Genomic DNA, 16,971 nt, shown 5'->3' with positions numbered 1-16,971 from the left:
CCTGTCTCGGAGCTCTGACATGCACTGTCAACTGTGGGACCTTGTATAGACAGGTGTGTGCCTTTCCAAATCATGTCCAATCAATTTAATTTACCGCAGGTGGACTCCAATCAAGTTGTAGAGACATCAAGGATGATGGAAACAGGATGCACCTGAGCACAGTTTTGAGTCTCATAGCAAAGGGTCTGAATACTTATGTAAAAACAACATTTTTTGAAAATATTTTTCTCTTTGTCATTATGGGGTATTGTGTGTAGGTTGAATAATAATTTAATCCATTTTAGAATAAGGCTGTAACGTAACGAAATGTGGAAAAAGTCAAAGGGTCCGAATACTTTCCGAATACACTGTATATAACATTTTTAAAAATGCAACAATTAACAATTTTACTGAGTTACAGTTCATAGGAGGAGATGAATGGAGAGCATTAGTCTCCAGTCCCGCCTAGTCTCAGCACGCACCGCACCGCCGTGTCCTTCACAATCACTTACCTCATTCTCCCTGAGAACGCATTACATTCATATATAGGAAAGAAAAACGGTCTATTACCACATCCTGTTATGCTGCGCACATAGAACATGTCCAGGAGTAAAACAGAGAAAGATGTTTGGCTGGCTATACACTACCGTTCAAAAGTTTGGGGTCACTTAGAAATGTCCTTGTTTTTGAAAGAAAGCAACTTTTTTATCCATTTAAAATAACATCAAATTGATCCGTGTGGACATTGTTAATGTTGTCAATGACTATTGTAGCTGGAAATGGCAGATTTTTTAATGGAATATCTACATAGGCGTACAGAGGCCCATTATCAGCAACTATCACTCCTGTGTTCCAATGGCACATTGTGTTAGCTAATCCAAGTTTATCATTTTAAAAGGCTAATTGATCACTAGAAAACCTTTTTGCAATTATGTTAGCACAGCTGAAAACTGTTGTTCTGATTGAAGAAGCAATAAAACTGGCCGCCTTTAGACTTGTTTAGTATCTGGAGTATCAGCATTTGTGGGTTCGATTACAGGCTCAAAATGGCCAGAAACTAAGATCTTTCTTCTGAAACTCGTCAGTCTGTTCTTGTTCTGAGAAATTAAGGTTATTCCATGCAAGAAATTGGCAAGAAACTAAAGATCTCGTACAACGCTGTGTACTACTCCCTTCACAGAACAGCGCAAACTGGCTCTAATAGAAAGAGGAGTGGGAGGCACATTTGAGCAAGAGGGCAAGTACATTAGAGTGTCTAGTTTGAGAAACAAATGCCTCAGAATTCCTCAACTGGCAGCTTCATTAAATATTACCCACAAAACACCAGTCTCAACGTCAACAGTGAAGAGGCGACCCCGGGATGCTGGCCTTGCAAAGAAAAAGCCATATCTCTGTCCAGTGTTTGTGTTCTTTTGCACATCTTAATCTTTTGTTTTTATTGGCCAATCTGAGATATGGCTTTTTGGCCTTTCTGTGACATCAGGTTCTGTAGCGACAGTTAGCCTAGTGGTTAAAGCGTTGGACTCTAACCACTTGGACTTGCAAGTTCGAATCCCTGAGCTGACAAGGTAAATATCTGTAGTTCTGCTCCTGAACAAGGCAGTTAACCCACTGTTCCTAGACCGTCATTGAAAATAAGAATTTGTTCTTAACTTGCCTAGTCAAATAAATGTAAAAATTAAAAAAAAATATATAGGTAGTTTGCATCCTGTGATGTGTTGTGCAGACCCCACCACCCTGTTGTGTCATCTGCAAACTTGATGATTGAGATGGAGGCGTGCATGGCCATGCAGTCATGGATGAACAGGGAGTACAGGAGGGGGCTGAGCATGCACCCTTGTGGGGCCCCAGTGTTGAGGATCAGCGATGTGGAGGTGTTGTTTCCTTCCTTCACCACCTGGGGGTGGCCTGTTAGGAAGTCCAGGACCCAATTGCACAGGGCAGGGTTCAGTCCCAGGGCCTCGGGCTTAATGATAGCTTGGAGGGTACTATGGTGTTAACTGCTGAGCTATAGTCAACGAAGAGCATTCTTACATAGGTATTCATCTTGTCCCGATGGTTGTGGCCTTCAAGCTAAACTGATGTGATTTGATTGATGCCTGACAGTGAAGAGGCTGTAGTTAATCTCCATAACTGAACAGTAGCATACTACACACTCTGCATAGTGAATAGTATCGACTTTTTTTACCCAATAAATTATTTGAAAAAAATTCTATATAGGTCTCTCCCCACTACCTGCTGGCTGTGTGGGACTGACTGACTGCACTGCAGTGACTGGTCTGGTCTAGAGAGGCTGACTGGGGCCAGATGGACTGTTTGCTGAGCCTCGGTAAAGACAGGGAGACTGAGTAATAATGATGATAGTGTCTCCAGAGGCCAGACATCGCTCACTCTCTTTTTATACCATTACTACCATGTTGACATAGATCAAATAAGTCTTATATCTATGAGGTGGATGGGCTTTATAGTTTTCAACAGAGAGAAACGCTTAGCTGTTTTTAAATGATACTCAAGGGGAGGGGGGGGTTGTACGAAAAAAAGTATTCAGCGGTTGAATCGTCTTTAACCAATCAGAGTATCAAAGCCAATGACACGTTTTCATTTTCACATTTTACCCACGTGCGTTCTGGCTCGGTTTCTGGACTAAGGGTCGGAAAGATACTCCGATCCAGACTCACTGCTGAGAAGGAACTAATGTCCGTAGCCGTGGCTTAGCGTTTGGCCGGAGCAAGGAGTCTGGGTAGCATGTAGGTAAACGGATAGTATTTTTCTAACCTGTCTGTATCTCCATTTCAACCCCCTGAAGACTGTACAGTATATCAGTGACACCATTTGACTACCGTATGTTTTCTCTTCACACAGTGATGCTGCAGCCCTACAACATAGGCTACAGTCCAGTCATCATCTGTTCCACAGCCCAGGCTTTCTATAATGTAAGATCCTTGAAGGTCGTGTCTACAATTGACACTTACGTACCACTTCTGCTATCAGAATAACAAGATCGCATTGAAAAGACAGGTCTGTACTGCAGCGCCAGCTGTGCCACCAGAGACTCTGGGTTCACGCCCAGGCTCTGTCGTAACCGGCCGCGACCGGGAGGTCCGTGGGGCGACGCACAATTGGCCTAGGTTAGGGAGGGTTTGGCCGTTAGGTATATACTTGTCTCATCCCGCACCAGCGACTCCTGTGGCGGGCTGGGCGCAGTGCGCACTAACCAAGGTTGCCAGGTGCATGGTGTTTCCTCCAACACATTGGTGCGGCTGGCTTCCGGGTTGGATGCGCGCTGTGTTAAGAAGCTGTGCGGCTTGGTTGGGTTGTGTATCGGAGGACGCATGACTTTCAACCTTCGTCTCTCCCAAGCCCGTACGGGAGTTGTAGCGATGAGACAAGATAGTAGCTACTAAAAACAATTGGATACCACGAAATTGGAGAGAAAAGGGGGTAAAACATTTTTTTTAAAGACTGGTCTGGACTAGAGGTCGACCGATTATGATTTTTCAACGGCGATACCGATTATTGGAGAACCAAAAAAGCCGATTAATCGGCCGATTTTTATTTGTAATAATGAAAATTACAACAATACTGAATTAACACTTATTTTAACTTAATATAAAACATCAATAAAAATCAATTTAGCCTCAAATAAATAATGAAACGTGTTCAATTTGGTTTAAATAATGCAAAAACAAAGTGTTGAAGAAAGTAATATGTGCCATGTAAAAATGTGTGCCATGTAAAATATGTTCCATGTAAAAAAGCTAACGTTTAAGTTCCTTGCTCAGAACATGAGAACATATGAAAGTTCATTTTAACATGAGACTTCAATATTCCAAGGTAAGAGGTTTTAGGTTGTAGTTAATATAGTATTTATAGGACTATTTATCTCTATACCATTTGTATTTCATATACCTTTGACTATTGGATGTTCTTATAGGTACTATAGCATTGCCAGTGTTACAGTATAGCTTCCGTCCCCCTCCTTGCCCCTACCTGGGCTCGAACCAGGAACACATAGACAACAGCCACACTCTAAGCATCGTTACCCATCGCTCCACAAAAGCCGCGGCCCTTGCAGCGCAAGGGGAATAACTACTCCAAATCTAAAAGCTAGTGACGTTTGAAACAGTATTAGCGCACACCCAGCTAACTAGCTAGCCATTTCACATTGGTTACACCAGCCATTAGGCTGATAGGCTTGAAGTCATAAACAGCGCTGTGCTTGCGAAGAGCTGTGGCAAAACGCACGAAAGTGCTTTTTGAATTAAAGATAATGGGCCTGCTGCTGCTCAAGCAGACTGCTCTATCAAATCAGACTTAATTATAACATAATAACACACATAATAACAAAACGTTTATTATTTCAGTGAAATACGGAACCGTTCGGTATTTTATCTAAGGGGTGACAATCCTAAGTCTAAATATTCTTGGTACATTGCACAACCTTCAATGTATGTCATAATTACGTAAAATTCTGGCAAATTAGTTCGCAATGAGCCAGGCAGCCCAAACTGTTGCATATACCCTGACTCTGCGTGCAATGAACGCAAGAGAAATGATACAATTTCACCTGGTTAATATTGCCTTTTAGACTGGATCAGTAGTTATAACTAGTGATTTATGATTGATTGTTTTTTATAAGATAAGTTTAATGCTAGCTAGCAATTTACCTTGGCTTCTACTACATTCGCCTAACAGGAAGGCTACTCGTGGAGTGCAATGGTTAGAGCGTTGGACTAGTTAACTGTGCGGTTGCAAGATTGGAACCCCTGAGCTGACAAGGTGAAAATCTGTTGTTATGCCCCTGAACAAGGCAGTTAACCCACAGTTCCTAGGCAGTCATTGAAAATAAGAATGTGTTCTTAACTGACTTGCCTAGTTAAATAAAGGTATTAAAAAAAATGTTTAAAAAAATAATTTAAAAAATCTGAAATCGGTGTCCAAAAATACAGATTTCCGATTGTTATGAAAACTTGAAATCGGCCCTAATTAATCGGCCATTCCGATTAATCGGTCGACCTCTAGTCTGGACGCACAAAAGTCGCCTTGTGGTCTGATTGTGTTCAGGTCTGGCTGACCACTTCAGGAGGTGGTCAGGAATGCATTGTGTTTGGTTTTCTCCTCAGTCTGGTCGCAATCAGGCTACCGAAAGCGCATACAGTTGGTGACGTCATCAGCACTCCCCCCACAAGTTTCCAGAGAACTTCTGATTTGGGACCAAGAGGCACCTTTTCATTATAATGTTGGAGGAACGCAGTTGCTGGCCTCATAAATGCTAGCCAGCTAGCTAATATTTAGAAAAACAATGTTTTGTTTGGCTAGAGTTATGCTAACCTGTTTGCAATCCCTTTTGCGTTGCTTTCTAGCTTGCAGGCTAGATACAGATGTTAGCCTGCTAGTTAGCTACAGTAGTTAGATACTGCCATCAGTTGTTGTGTTATTATATTCTGCCTATTCCACCGTTTGTAGAATGCAAACTCAAAAACAAATTGGGGATGCATACCAACAAAGCCACTACACAACACTAAACAATACATTAATTGCACTTTAACTGTGACAAGCGGTGTCCACAAACTGTTAGGGCCTACACAAAGCTTTCCCAACAGCAGAGCTTTCTTTCCAACACCATGGAGTGAATCCTTACCACCGCTACACCTGGCTGTCAGCTGAGCCTTGTCTGGCAGCGAAACAGTTCATTCAGCCTCATTTACTGCCTTTTTGAAAAACATAGCTGATTTGCTTAAACAAATGTGGTTTCTACTGACAATTGAGATGCACAAACTATGCTCCCATGTAGCTCAGTTGGTAGAGCATGGTGCTTGCAATGCTAGGGTTGTGCGTTTGATTTCAGTAATAGTCTGCTAAATTACTCAAATGTAAAAAATACATAAGAGAACAATGAGTGGATAAAAGGCAAACTGTAATTTTGATTACGACATTAATGAGCGAGCAAAGACGGACGTAGTCAATATAACTATTTATTTAGCACTTTTGAAATGTACAGGGACAGAATTCAGAACATGGGCCATTCTTACATTATTCTCCCCGTAGGATGAATAAATGCGGCATATAAGCAGACAATGAAAGCTCTTACAATATTTGATGATGACATTTCTCTAAAACAGGCTATAGGCTACATAGTAGGCTAAGTTATGGGGGAGAAAGTGACCAAATTATTACAGTGAGGCACATGGGTTACTAACAGCTAACTCCACAACATACACTTAGTATTACTTTCTTAGCTACAATATTACTTTCTTAGCTACAATATGCACATCTCCCTGTCACTCCCTGGCCTTAGTTATCCGTGTTTTCTTTATTATTTTGGTTAGGCCAGGCTGTGACATGGGTGATTTGTTGTGTTTCGTCTTGTCTAGGGGTTTATTAGATTTATGGGGTTGTGTTCAGTGTAGTTGTCTAGGTAAGTCTATGGTTGCCTAGAGTGGTTCTCAATCAGAGGCAGGTGTTTATCGTTGTCTCTGATTGGGAACCATATTTAGGCATCCATATTCTTTGGGTATTTTATGGGTGGTTGTTTCCTGTTTTCTTCTTTTGTATTTGTATAGTGTTTACGTTTTAGTCTTTATTAAAGATGCTTAACAATAACCACGCTGCGTTTTGGTCCAGCTCTCCTTCCCAGGAAGAAAACCGTTACACTCCCTGGCATATTACATAATTTATGCAGCAGCATACAATACATTTTTGGACTCAGCATTATGCTAGATTTTGAAAGTATGATGTTGACATGATCAGTCCAATCAAAGCCACGGTAGATATAACGTGATTTGACGTCATTTTATCTGTGGCCAATGACCTTGAGCCTTCAAATATAAATCTATGGCAGCACCCAAGGGGGCTTGAACTTTCTAGCTTTCCCTGTAGATTTTGCGGCGACGTCGTGTCCCCATGAGTGACAGAACACTGAGCCAATCACGGCGCAACTAGAGAAAATTGCCAACCCCATACTCTCTGTATTTTCCACTGTCTGCTCCTCCACCACAGAAAGCACTGAGCTAGGCTGAAACACCTGCGTTTTGGAGCTGCCTTACACAAAGAAAGCAAAAAAGGGACCATGTTTATATGCAGCTTTATTAACTCTGTTTATTTATTTTTACATTGTTTGCAAACTGATATGTGACAAAATGCCAAAATAACATGCAAAACAGGCAACAACACTTTTTTTTTAAAGCTAAACAGGTGGGGTTCAAAACAGGTGGGGTTCAAAACAGGTGGGGCTCTGCCACTGCACAGCACAGAGACAGAGGCAGGCTGTTTGAAAGTGATTTGCATCTAGAGTGGATAGTGTTGTCAAAAAATCAGACGGCGTGATAAAGAAACTGCTGAAAGCTGTATTGTTGTGCTTCTGCCTGTCATTGACTGCTCGCTGAGGAGAAAGCCATGCGTCACTCAATGCCCCCTCACTCAGCCCCTCGCACAATCTTGAGTGACAGAACTGGGGTGCTAACTGTAACACACCCCCTCCAATCACTGCGAACACAACTCCTTACAGACACTCTTCACCCTCCTCAAGATTGCTCTTTCCTCATCAATCCTTTTTCCTTTCATTCGTTCTCTCTCTCTCTCTACCTCTCTCCCCTCTCTGTCTCTCCCTCTCTCTCACTCATATGAAGTGATAAGAGCCGTTGAGAGTAGAAAGCCAGTACTTAATGATCCTCGTCAAATCAACATGCTTGCAGAGAGTCTCGTGGTGCTTCTGAAGTGCTGTTACCATTGTTTATTCTGGTGACATTATTGAGTGTGTCGTATTGTCAAGTAGCCTCTGTATGACAAGTGGTGACTGGAGTATTGACATGGCCTGTCCCAACATAAAACAATGATCAACTGAGACCCTGCTTGACACCGTTGAGTCTTTGTTATTCATTGGTATTTCCTTTCTAGTCCTGTGTGCTGATGTGACAGAAAAGTGCGTGACATAAAGAGAGACCTCCAGAGAATCCCAGCTTTGATCGAGGGGATTGGGAAATAAGGTGAATCGTATAATATTATGCCATTTAGTAGACACCTTTTATCCAAACAGGACTGGCTTTTATCTCTAAATTTACACTGTCTGCGAGACATCTGTGAATCACCTCACCTCCACACATTTGATCATTTTATCACGACAGTGCTGTTTCTCAGCCTTTGCGCTGTGTGTGCCTGTGTGTGCTATTCAAAGGGGTGTGTGGAGGGTTGGGCTGTTTGTAGGGCTGGGCAATATGGCCCAAATATCATCGTATCTTTCCAATTTTGACGGTATTTTATGTTTTGTTTTTATAATACAAGTTCTAAATTTGCTTTGAGTAGCTTTTGGAATCGTTAGCTAGCGCATCTCTGACGGCACACTCATTTTCGATTTACCTGATATCGTCGGATGGCTAACATTCGGTGTCTGCGGATGTCTTCTAGCCAAGATATTAAATGCGATCATAATTGACTGTAGTGCATATAAAGCACACAATAGCTACCGGTGGTTCCATGATGACTGAAAACACAACCGTGGGACGAACGAGTGACACATTTCTGGGCAAGGGCTATCCATTTTAAAATGAATTAATTCATTCTTCCCTTGCGCTGCAAGTGTCAACTCATCATACGTCATCAGAAGTGTCCACCTTATTTGAGGGCTGAGGCGGGAGGATGTCTTTTTATATGTTTGGAATGCAGCCAGTGTTGTTTGACTTGAAAAATAATGAAAATGCCAGGGAGGAGTTATTGTGACAGGGGTAGGAACCAAAAGTGTTGGTCAGTGTTTCCTACGGGAACCTACAATCTTGAGCTACATTAAACGTTTTCTTTTAATGTATTAAAACATTTAAATGTTTTCTTTTTTAGAACGAATGTCAAAAAATGTATGCTAGGCTGTTTTCTGGCAATTGTGCCCGCTGTTAAGACTACAAACCGTTATAAATGGCCCATTTGCGAGATTGACTTTTCAATAGGCACAGGCTACAGACTAAAATCTGGGTTTATGATTGCAACTATGCCATGGTTTGCTAATATAAAGCTAGGTAGCCTATAGCCCCCGATAGGCCTAAATCTCATTTCAGATCGTCTACAGTAGCCTAGGCAATATGTAGGCAATATTTAAACGAAACAATTTAGCAGCTTGCTTAGTTCCAATTAACAGACTAAGTTATTCAACATGAATAGTGAGTCAATTTCGAGATAAGAAGTGCTTGTGTTTCCCAATAGCCTGCTGGATTAGGCTACTGAGGAGTGGGTGATAATTGCAATCACTGAATTAAATATTAAGCATATTCAATTCATATAAATATTATTGTCAACAACGGCCAGTGTTTAATAAAAAACATTTGTTTTACCTGTAGCCTAATCTGACTAGTTACCGTCAATCTAATGCGTTCTAATCGACAATTGCGATAGAGCTTTGATAACTTCCGATTGAATGAACTAAACATGCCCATTAATAATTTCATAATAACACAAGGCTGCAACAATAAACTGTTAAAGTTATGGGCTATTTATTTAATCCGTTTGCCATCTCCCGGTAGGCTACACAAGTGGCACAAATTCATTTGCAATGACTCCAGTGATATCTTCATTTCAACATATGTATTGTATCAGTAGCCTACAATGGCATATAAATGAATAGGCTACATTACGCCCAAATAGAAACAAATGTATCATTCTGGACATTTAATGTCAGTTTCATTGAAGACTTTAACCCCACCCACCTATTAAAAAGAACCACGCGGGGGAATTCATTCACTTCCCTTTCAAACTTCATATGTCTTAAAAATACAAAACCGATACCTTATTTACATAAGTATTCAGATCCTTTGCTATGTGAATAGAAATTGAGCTCAGGTGCATCCTGTTTCCATTGATCATCCTTGAGATGTTTCTACAAATTCAATTGATTGGACATGATTTGGAAAGACACACCTGTCTATATAAGGTCTCACAGTTGACAGTGCATGTCAGAGCAAAAACCAAGCCATGCAGTCAAATGAACTGTCCATAGAGCTCCAAGACAGGATAGTGTTGAGGCACAGATCTGGGAAGGGTACCAAAACATGTATGCAGCATTGAAGGTCCCCAAGAACACAGTGTGGCCTTCATCATTCTTAAAAGGAAGAAGTTTGGAACAACCAAGACTCTTCCTAGATGTGGCTGCCCGGCCAAACTGAGCAATCAGGGGACAAGGGCCTTGGTCAAGGAGGTGACCAAGTTTCTCTGTGGAGATGGGAGAACCTTCCAGAAAGACAACCATCTCTGCAGCACTCCACCAATCAGGCCTTTAAGGTAGAGTGGCCAGACGGAAGCCACTCCTCAGTAAAAGACAGCCCACTTGGAGTTTGCCAAAAGGCACCTAAAAACTCTATGAGAAACAAGATTCTCAGGTCTGATGAAACCAAGATTGAACTCTTTGGCCTGAATGCCAAGCATCACATCTGGAGAAAACCTGGCACCATCCCTATGATGAAGCATGGTGGTGGCAGCATCATCCTGTGGGTATGTTTTTCAGCGGCAGGCACTCGGAGACTAGTCAGGCTGGAGGGAAAGATGAACGGAGAAAAGTACAGAGAGATCCTTGATGAAAACATGCTCCAGAGCGCTCAAGACCTCAGACTGGGGCGAAGGTTCACCTAAGCACACAGCCAAGACAATGCAGGACTGACTTTGGGACAAGTCTCTGAATGTCCTTGAGCGGCCCAGGCAGAGCCTGGACTTGTACCCAATCGAACATCTCTGGAAAGACCTGAAAATAACTGAGCGACACTCCCCATCCAACCTGACAGAGCTTGAGAGGATCTGCAGAGAAGAATGGGAGAAACTCTCCAAATACAGGTGTGCCAAGCTTGTAGTGTCATACCCAAGAAGACTCGGGGCTGTAATCGCTGCCAAAGGTGTTCAACAAAGTACTTAGTAAAGGTTCTGAATACTTATGTAAATGTGATATTTCTGTTTTTTTATATATACATTAGCAAAAATCTCATCTGTTTCTGCACTGTAATATAAGAATATGAATATGTACTGTATTTATGAATAGTGTGTAAATAGTATTTTTGTTGTCTTTCCATTATGTAACTCTAGAATTTATTTAGAATTTTATGTATGTCATGTTTTTCTTGTCTATCTATAACTGTTCTGTACTTTGTTGGGTATTTGTACGTTTTGTGTGGTCACCAGGAAGAGTAGCTACTGCATCTGCATTAACTAATGGGGATCCTAAACTAAACTCTAATTTCTCTCCATTCTCCCTCTCTCCAACTCTCACTCGCCACTCTCACTTCCCATGACAGGCCATTCACAAGGAGGAGCAGCCACAGTGTCACTACTACAGTTGACAGAGGGATACTTGTCTGTCTGTTTAGGCTGTATAGTCTTCCACTGGTTCACTCGGTCACATTCATCTATTTTGTCAAACTCAACATTCCATCATGATCATCATGACATAAAAAAAAACACCCATACGGCATAATTGATCAAAACGAGCAGAGGGGCGAGAGATTGAGAGTACGGGAAACATCATTTCACTAGAAATGCAATAGCTAGAACGTTATCGAGCAAAACGGATGAAAAGACAATATTCACAGTCCTCTGAATATGAGGGAAGGATTTTGAACTGACTAAGTCAGACTGAGTGAATAATCAGAAGTCAATGGTCTGTTCTGTTTCGTGAGTGAGTGACTTTGTTCCTCTGTCCTTCTGTGTCCCCCTGCAGGCGCGCTGACTGAGTGCTATGACGAGCTGGGGAACCGCTACCAGCTGCCAGTCTACTGCCTGTCTCCACCTGTCAACATGATCGAGGAGAAGAGTGACCTGGAGAGTCTGGAGGTCAGCGAGCCGCCACCCAGCGAGGGCCAGGAGTGCCAGCTGCGCCTGCGCTTGTCTACGGGCCGGGACCTGCGTCTGGCGGTGAGGACCACGGACACGGTGCAGCACATGAAGCGCCGGCTGCAGACGGTGGAGGGCGTGGCGGCGGCCACCCAGCGTTGGTTCTTCTCGGGCCGGCCACTCACGGACAAGATGAAGCTGGAGGAGTTGAAGATCTCCAGGGACTACGTGGTGCAGGTGATCGTCAGCCAGCCGCCCGCCCCCCTGCCCACCCAGGCACCGCCCACCCCCATACCAGCCACGCCCGCCACACTACCCCAGGACCCCACACCCGTGGAAAACTAGTGCCTGGCACCCGGAGAGGGCATGCAGGAGGAGAGAGGACCACAATGGGAGGACCAGCTTGTGTCTAAGAGAGCGAGCGAGAGAGGGGTGGAAGTGTGTGTGTGTGTGTGTGTGAAGGAGCTAAGCAGGTAGAAGATTAAACATGTGTCTGCAAATGGGCTGAAACAGGACTAGAGAACCATTGAAAGGGTTTATTTACAGTTGAGTGTTTGTTAAGCTGTGTTACCTCCCTCCCTCTTCTCCCTCCTCGACGGGACGGCGAGGTTATTCTGCAAGGCATGCTAGGATAGCAGCAGGGGCGTGTCTGTGTCTCAGTCGGAACAGGAAGACTCCGCCTCCTCGATTGAAGACAACCAACCAGGAGCAGGAAGAGACTCAACCACAAGACACGACCACCTGCCAACCTGACTTTTAACAAATCAACCTTTTATAAAAACTATTTTTTAAAACTTGTCTTGCTTTTAGTGGAAACTGAACAACCAAAAAAATTAAGATCTGGGGAAACTATAAGGAACGGGGAAGAATATACAGTAACAACTTTTTCATTTTGCATTGTTTTTACTCTTGTTTTGATTTCACTGCTGTTGCATTTTAGTCCTTGTCTTTGTCAAGGATGATTCTGTATTGATTTGAAGGACTGGGTCAATGTTCCAGAACCTCTTACCTGCCTGCCTGCTCTCCATCTCCTCTATAGCTTCTAGTCAGTCAGCTGTCTGTCCTTCTATTGCTCTCTTTGTTATGCATCCTACCTGTAACAGTCTTGACCTGTAGCTTCTTTCTGCAGACATTACATGTAGCTCTGCCAGTCAACTCTTAAGCAGACGAATCACATGCTCTGGACTATACCTTTTGAATTCCTGTCTTGGTTTGTGAAGTTAGTAGGCCGTCACTGCGTCAGATTAGTTCCCTTCTCATTCTCCAGTGTACATCCCATCGTGTAAACTTGACACTCTCACTCTACAGTTGTCTGTGTGCACCTGATATTTGCTTGAGATGGAAATACAGTAGGTTTCCAGTTATTACAGGTGCAGAACTTTTAAAAAAAAAAGGAAAACATGCGAACTGAATGTGCTGGGATGAGGTGTCAGTCATCGCAAAGTGTTACTAGCACTGTGTATAGAAATTCTGCTTCACTATACTTTAAGATACTTATGAGCGCAGTGTGTATTCAATGTGTGTGTGTGTGTGATAGAGAGAGCGAGAGTAAATGCATGTTTGAGAGGTTGTCGAGAGAAAGTGTTGGATGTACAGCTATGTTCACGTGCACAATATCTTCTGGTGACAAGAAGCCAGACCTCAGAACATACCAAGAAGAGGTTACGACCTTAGCAGGTCTCTAGGGGGTTGTTCTGTGGAGTGTGGACATACAGTGCCTTGCGAAAGTATTCGGCCCCCTTGAACTTTGCGACCTTTTGCCACATTTCAGGCTTCAAACATAAAGATATAAAACTGTATTTTTTTGTGAAGAATCAACAACAAGTGGGACACAATCATGAAGTGGAACGACATTTATTGGATATTTCAAACTTTTTTAACAAATCAAAAACTGAAAAATTGGGCGTGCAAAATTATTCAGCCCCTTTACTTTCAGTGCAGCAAACTCTCTCCAGAAGTTCAGTGAGGATCTCTGAATGATCCAATGTTGACCTAAATGACTAATGATGATAAATATAATCCACCTGTGTGTAATCAAGTCTCCGTATAAATGCACCTGCACTGTGATAGTCTCAGAGGTCCGCTAAAAGCGCAGAGAGCATCATGAAGAACAAGGAACACACCAGGCAGGTCCGAGATACTGTTGTGAAGAAGTTTAAAGCCGGATTTGGATACAAAAAGATTTCCCAAGCTTTAAACATCCCAAGGAGCACTGTGCAAGCGATAATATTGAAATGGAAGGAGTATCAGACCACTGCAAATCTACCAAGACCTGGCCGTCCCTCTAAACTTTCAGCTCATACAAGGAGAAGACTGATCAGAGATGCAGCCAAGAGGCCCATGATCACTCTGCATGAACTGCAGAGATCTACAGCTGAGGTGGGAGACTCTGTCCATAGGACAACATTCAGTCGTATATTGCACAAATCTGGCCTTTATGGAAGAGTGGCAAGAAGAAAGCCATTTCTTAAAGATATCCATAAAAAGTGTCTTTTAAAGTTTGCCACAAGCCACCTGGGAGACACACCAAACATGTGGAAGAAGGTGCTCTGGTCAGATGAAACCAAAATTGAACTTTTTGGCAACAATGCAAAACGTTATGTTTGGTGTAAAAGCAACACAGCTCATCACCCTGAACACACCATCCCCACTGTCAAACATGGTGGTGGCAGCATCATGGTTTGGGCCTGCTTTTCTTCAGCAGGGACAGGGAAGATGGTTAAAATTGATGGGAAGATGGATGGAGCCAAATACAGGACCATTCTGGAAGAAAACCTGATGGAGTCTGCAAAAGACCTGAGACTGGGACGGAGATTTGTCTTCCAACAAGACAATGATCCAAAACATAAAGCAAAATCTACAATGGAATGGTTCAAAAATAAACATATCCAGGTGTTAGAATGGCCAAGTCAAAGTCCAGACCTGAATCCAATCGAGAATCTGTGGAAAGAACTGAAAACTGCTGTTCACAAATGCTCTCCATCCAACCTCACTGAGCTTGAGCTGTTTTGCAAGGAGGAATGGGAAAAAATGTCAGTCTCTCGATGTGCAAAACTGATAGAGACATACCCCAAGCGACTTACAGCTGTAATCGCAGCAAAAGGTGGTGCTACAAAGTATTAACTTAAGGGGGCTGAATAATTTTGCACGCCCAATTTTTCAGTTTTTGATTTGTTAAAAAAGTTTTAAATATCCAATAAATGTCGTTCCACTTCATGATTGTGTCCCACTTGTTGTTGATTCTTCACAAAAAAATACAGTTTTATATCTTTGTTTGAAGCCTGAAATGTGGCAAAAGGTCGCAAAGTTCAAGGGGGCCGAATACTTTCGCAAGGCACTGTAAGTCACACCAGAGGTCTTGTCCTGTACACCTGTAGCTGTTAAGACTTTGAGTAACATTTTTCTGCTTCTGTCTTTGTGTGTATGAGTGTTTTAAGGCACATCAAGAAATGCATTTCAGAAACCTAGTTGCATATTTTGAAATAGAATGTTTTTAATTAAATTGACCAACATTTGTACTCCACAATCTCTCTCTCATTTCATTGGACCAGTTGTTGGAAATAGAAGAGCCTCTGGGGGTTTCAGTTAGAAAGCAGAACTAAATGGAATTAGAGTCATGTTTGAAGAACAGAACCAGCCTATTTGGAATATGACCTATTCTGTATGGAAGACTAGCTGTGGGTTCTACTTCACACAGGTGTGAAGAATAGGGTTGCAAAGGGAGGGTATATTACTGGAAACCGTCTTAGGTTTATCAGTAAACTACCAGAATCCTGGTATCTTTCAAGGATTTGATGTAATCTATCACAAGACATCTAGTGGCTCTTTAGGGTACTTCAGATTATCACGTGTCCGTAATAATCCTGGCCCTCAGTGGGGCCTTATCACCAAAAAATATATGAATTATTAACATGATTTTAAAATAGAAAATAGAATGAGCTGTAAAATGTAGGTTTCTCCCATTTCGTGCCTAATGACCACGACCCCGATAGAGGTTCAGAGTTTGAGTACACTGACGTTTTGTTGTGGGTTTAGAGGATGTTGACCTACGTCTGCAGCTGTGGAGGAAGAAATGTCCTCCACTTCCTCTGTGGGATTCCACCTATTGGAAAGACAATGAAAAACAGGGAAGCAGCTTTGTGATTGTGGTTCCATATTTCCTTTCATCTGCTGACAGAGAGTAAATCACTTGGTTTTATCACAGTGGAGAGAGAGAGAGAGATGGGACCTTATGGCCATATTAGGAAGACTAGATATTCTGTGCATATACTCATTTGCCTGGCCACCCATGGCACGCAAACCACCATCCACTCCTGTCCATGAGGCAGCCCATGGACCTAATCCTGTTTTTTCCTGCTAGAGGAAAGTCTGCTGTCCGCCATCAATTATGAGTTGTTTAGCTTGTGGACCTTTGCCCTTGTAATATTTTCATACATTTACTACAAATTCTTTGTCAGATAAACAGCATGGGGATTTCCCCTGCCCATGTGAAAGCCTGGTATGATGTATTAGGGGAGGGAAACCCAGAGCTGATGTAGGACGTTTGTAGGAACATCACAGATTTGTCTTTGCTTTTCACGTTATACAGCTAGCTACTTATATTCAGGGGTGTGGGGCTCACAATAAGGCATTTGTCTATTTCTCAGTAGACCCAAAACAGCACGTGCCATGACACATTCACCCTACGATATGCTACAATCCTCTGCGACAATAATGTCCCTGAATCCAACTACAGGAAGCCAAACAATGTAACCCGTTATTATGAATGCATCAAATGTGACATTAATTGTAGTGTATGGCATTGAGAGAGGCCCTGACAGCTACAGCACCACCCAAGAGGAAGTCATTGGGAAAGACTCTAATGCTCACAGCTCGCCTCTCCTTTGCAATTAGTCTGATGGTGTAATCCATTCCTCTGTAAACGGATGCCATATCTAATCAATCAATCAAAAATCAATCAAATTTATTTTATATAGCCCTTCGTACATCAGCTGATATCTCAAAGTGCTGTACAGAAACCCAGCCTAAAACCCCAAACAGCAAGCAATGCAGGTGAAGAAGCACGGTGGCTAGGAAAAACTCCCTAGAAAGGCCAAAACCTAGGAAGAAACCTAGAGAGGAACCAGGCTATGTGGGGTGGCCAGTCCTCTTCTGGCTGTGCCGGGTGGAGATTATAACAAAACATGGTCAAGATGT

At 42.5% G+C, this 16,971-nt stretch overlaps 1 protein-coding gene across 1 annotated transcript in view; it reads left to right on the top strand.

The window, feature by feature from the left end:
• ubtd2 (ubiquitin domain containing 2) overlaps positions 1-15,301 on the top strand; it is a 64,498-nt gene extending 49,197 nt beyond the window's left edge. The window contains exon 3 of the mRNA XM_021624181.3: positions 11,663-15,301. Within this exon, the coding sequence (XP_021479856.1) occupies positions 11,663-12,120 (458 nt within the window). The 3' untranslated portion in view covers positions 12,121-15,301. The remainder of the gene's footprint in view (positions 1-11,662) is intronic.
• The last annotated feature ends 1,670 nt before the right edge of the window (positions 15,302-16,971 follow it).

This window comes from Oncorhynchus mykiss, chromosome 12 (genome assembly GCF_057628025.1).
Source record: "Oncorhynchus mykiss isolate SJ-2025 chromosome 12, ASM5762802v1, whole genome shotgun sequence".
In the NCBI taxonomy this organism is placed as follows: domain Eukaryota; kingdom Metazoa; phylum Chordata; class Actinopteri; order Salmoniformes; family Salmonidae; genus Oncorhynchus; species Oncorhynchus mykiss.
This window is presented reverse-complemented; position numbering and strand designations above follow the sequence as displayed.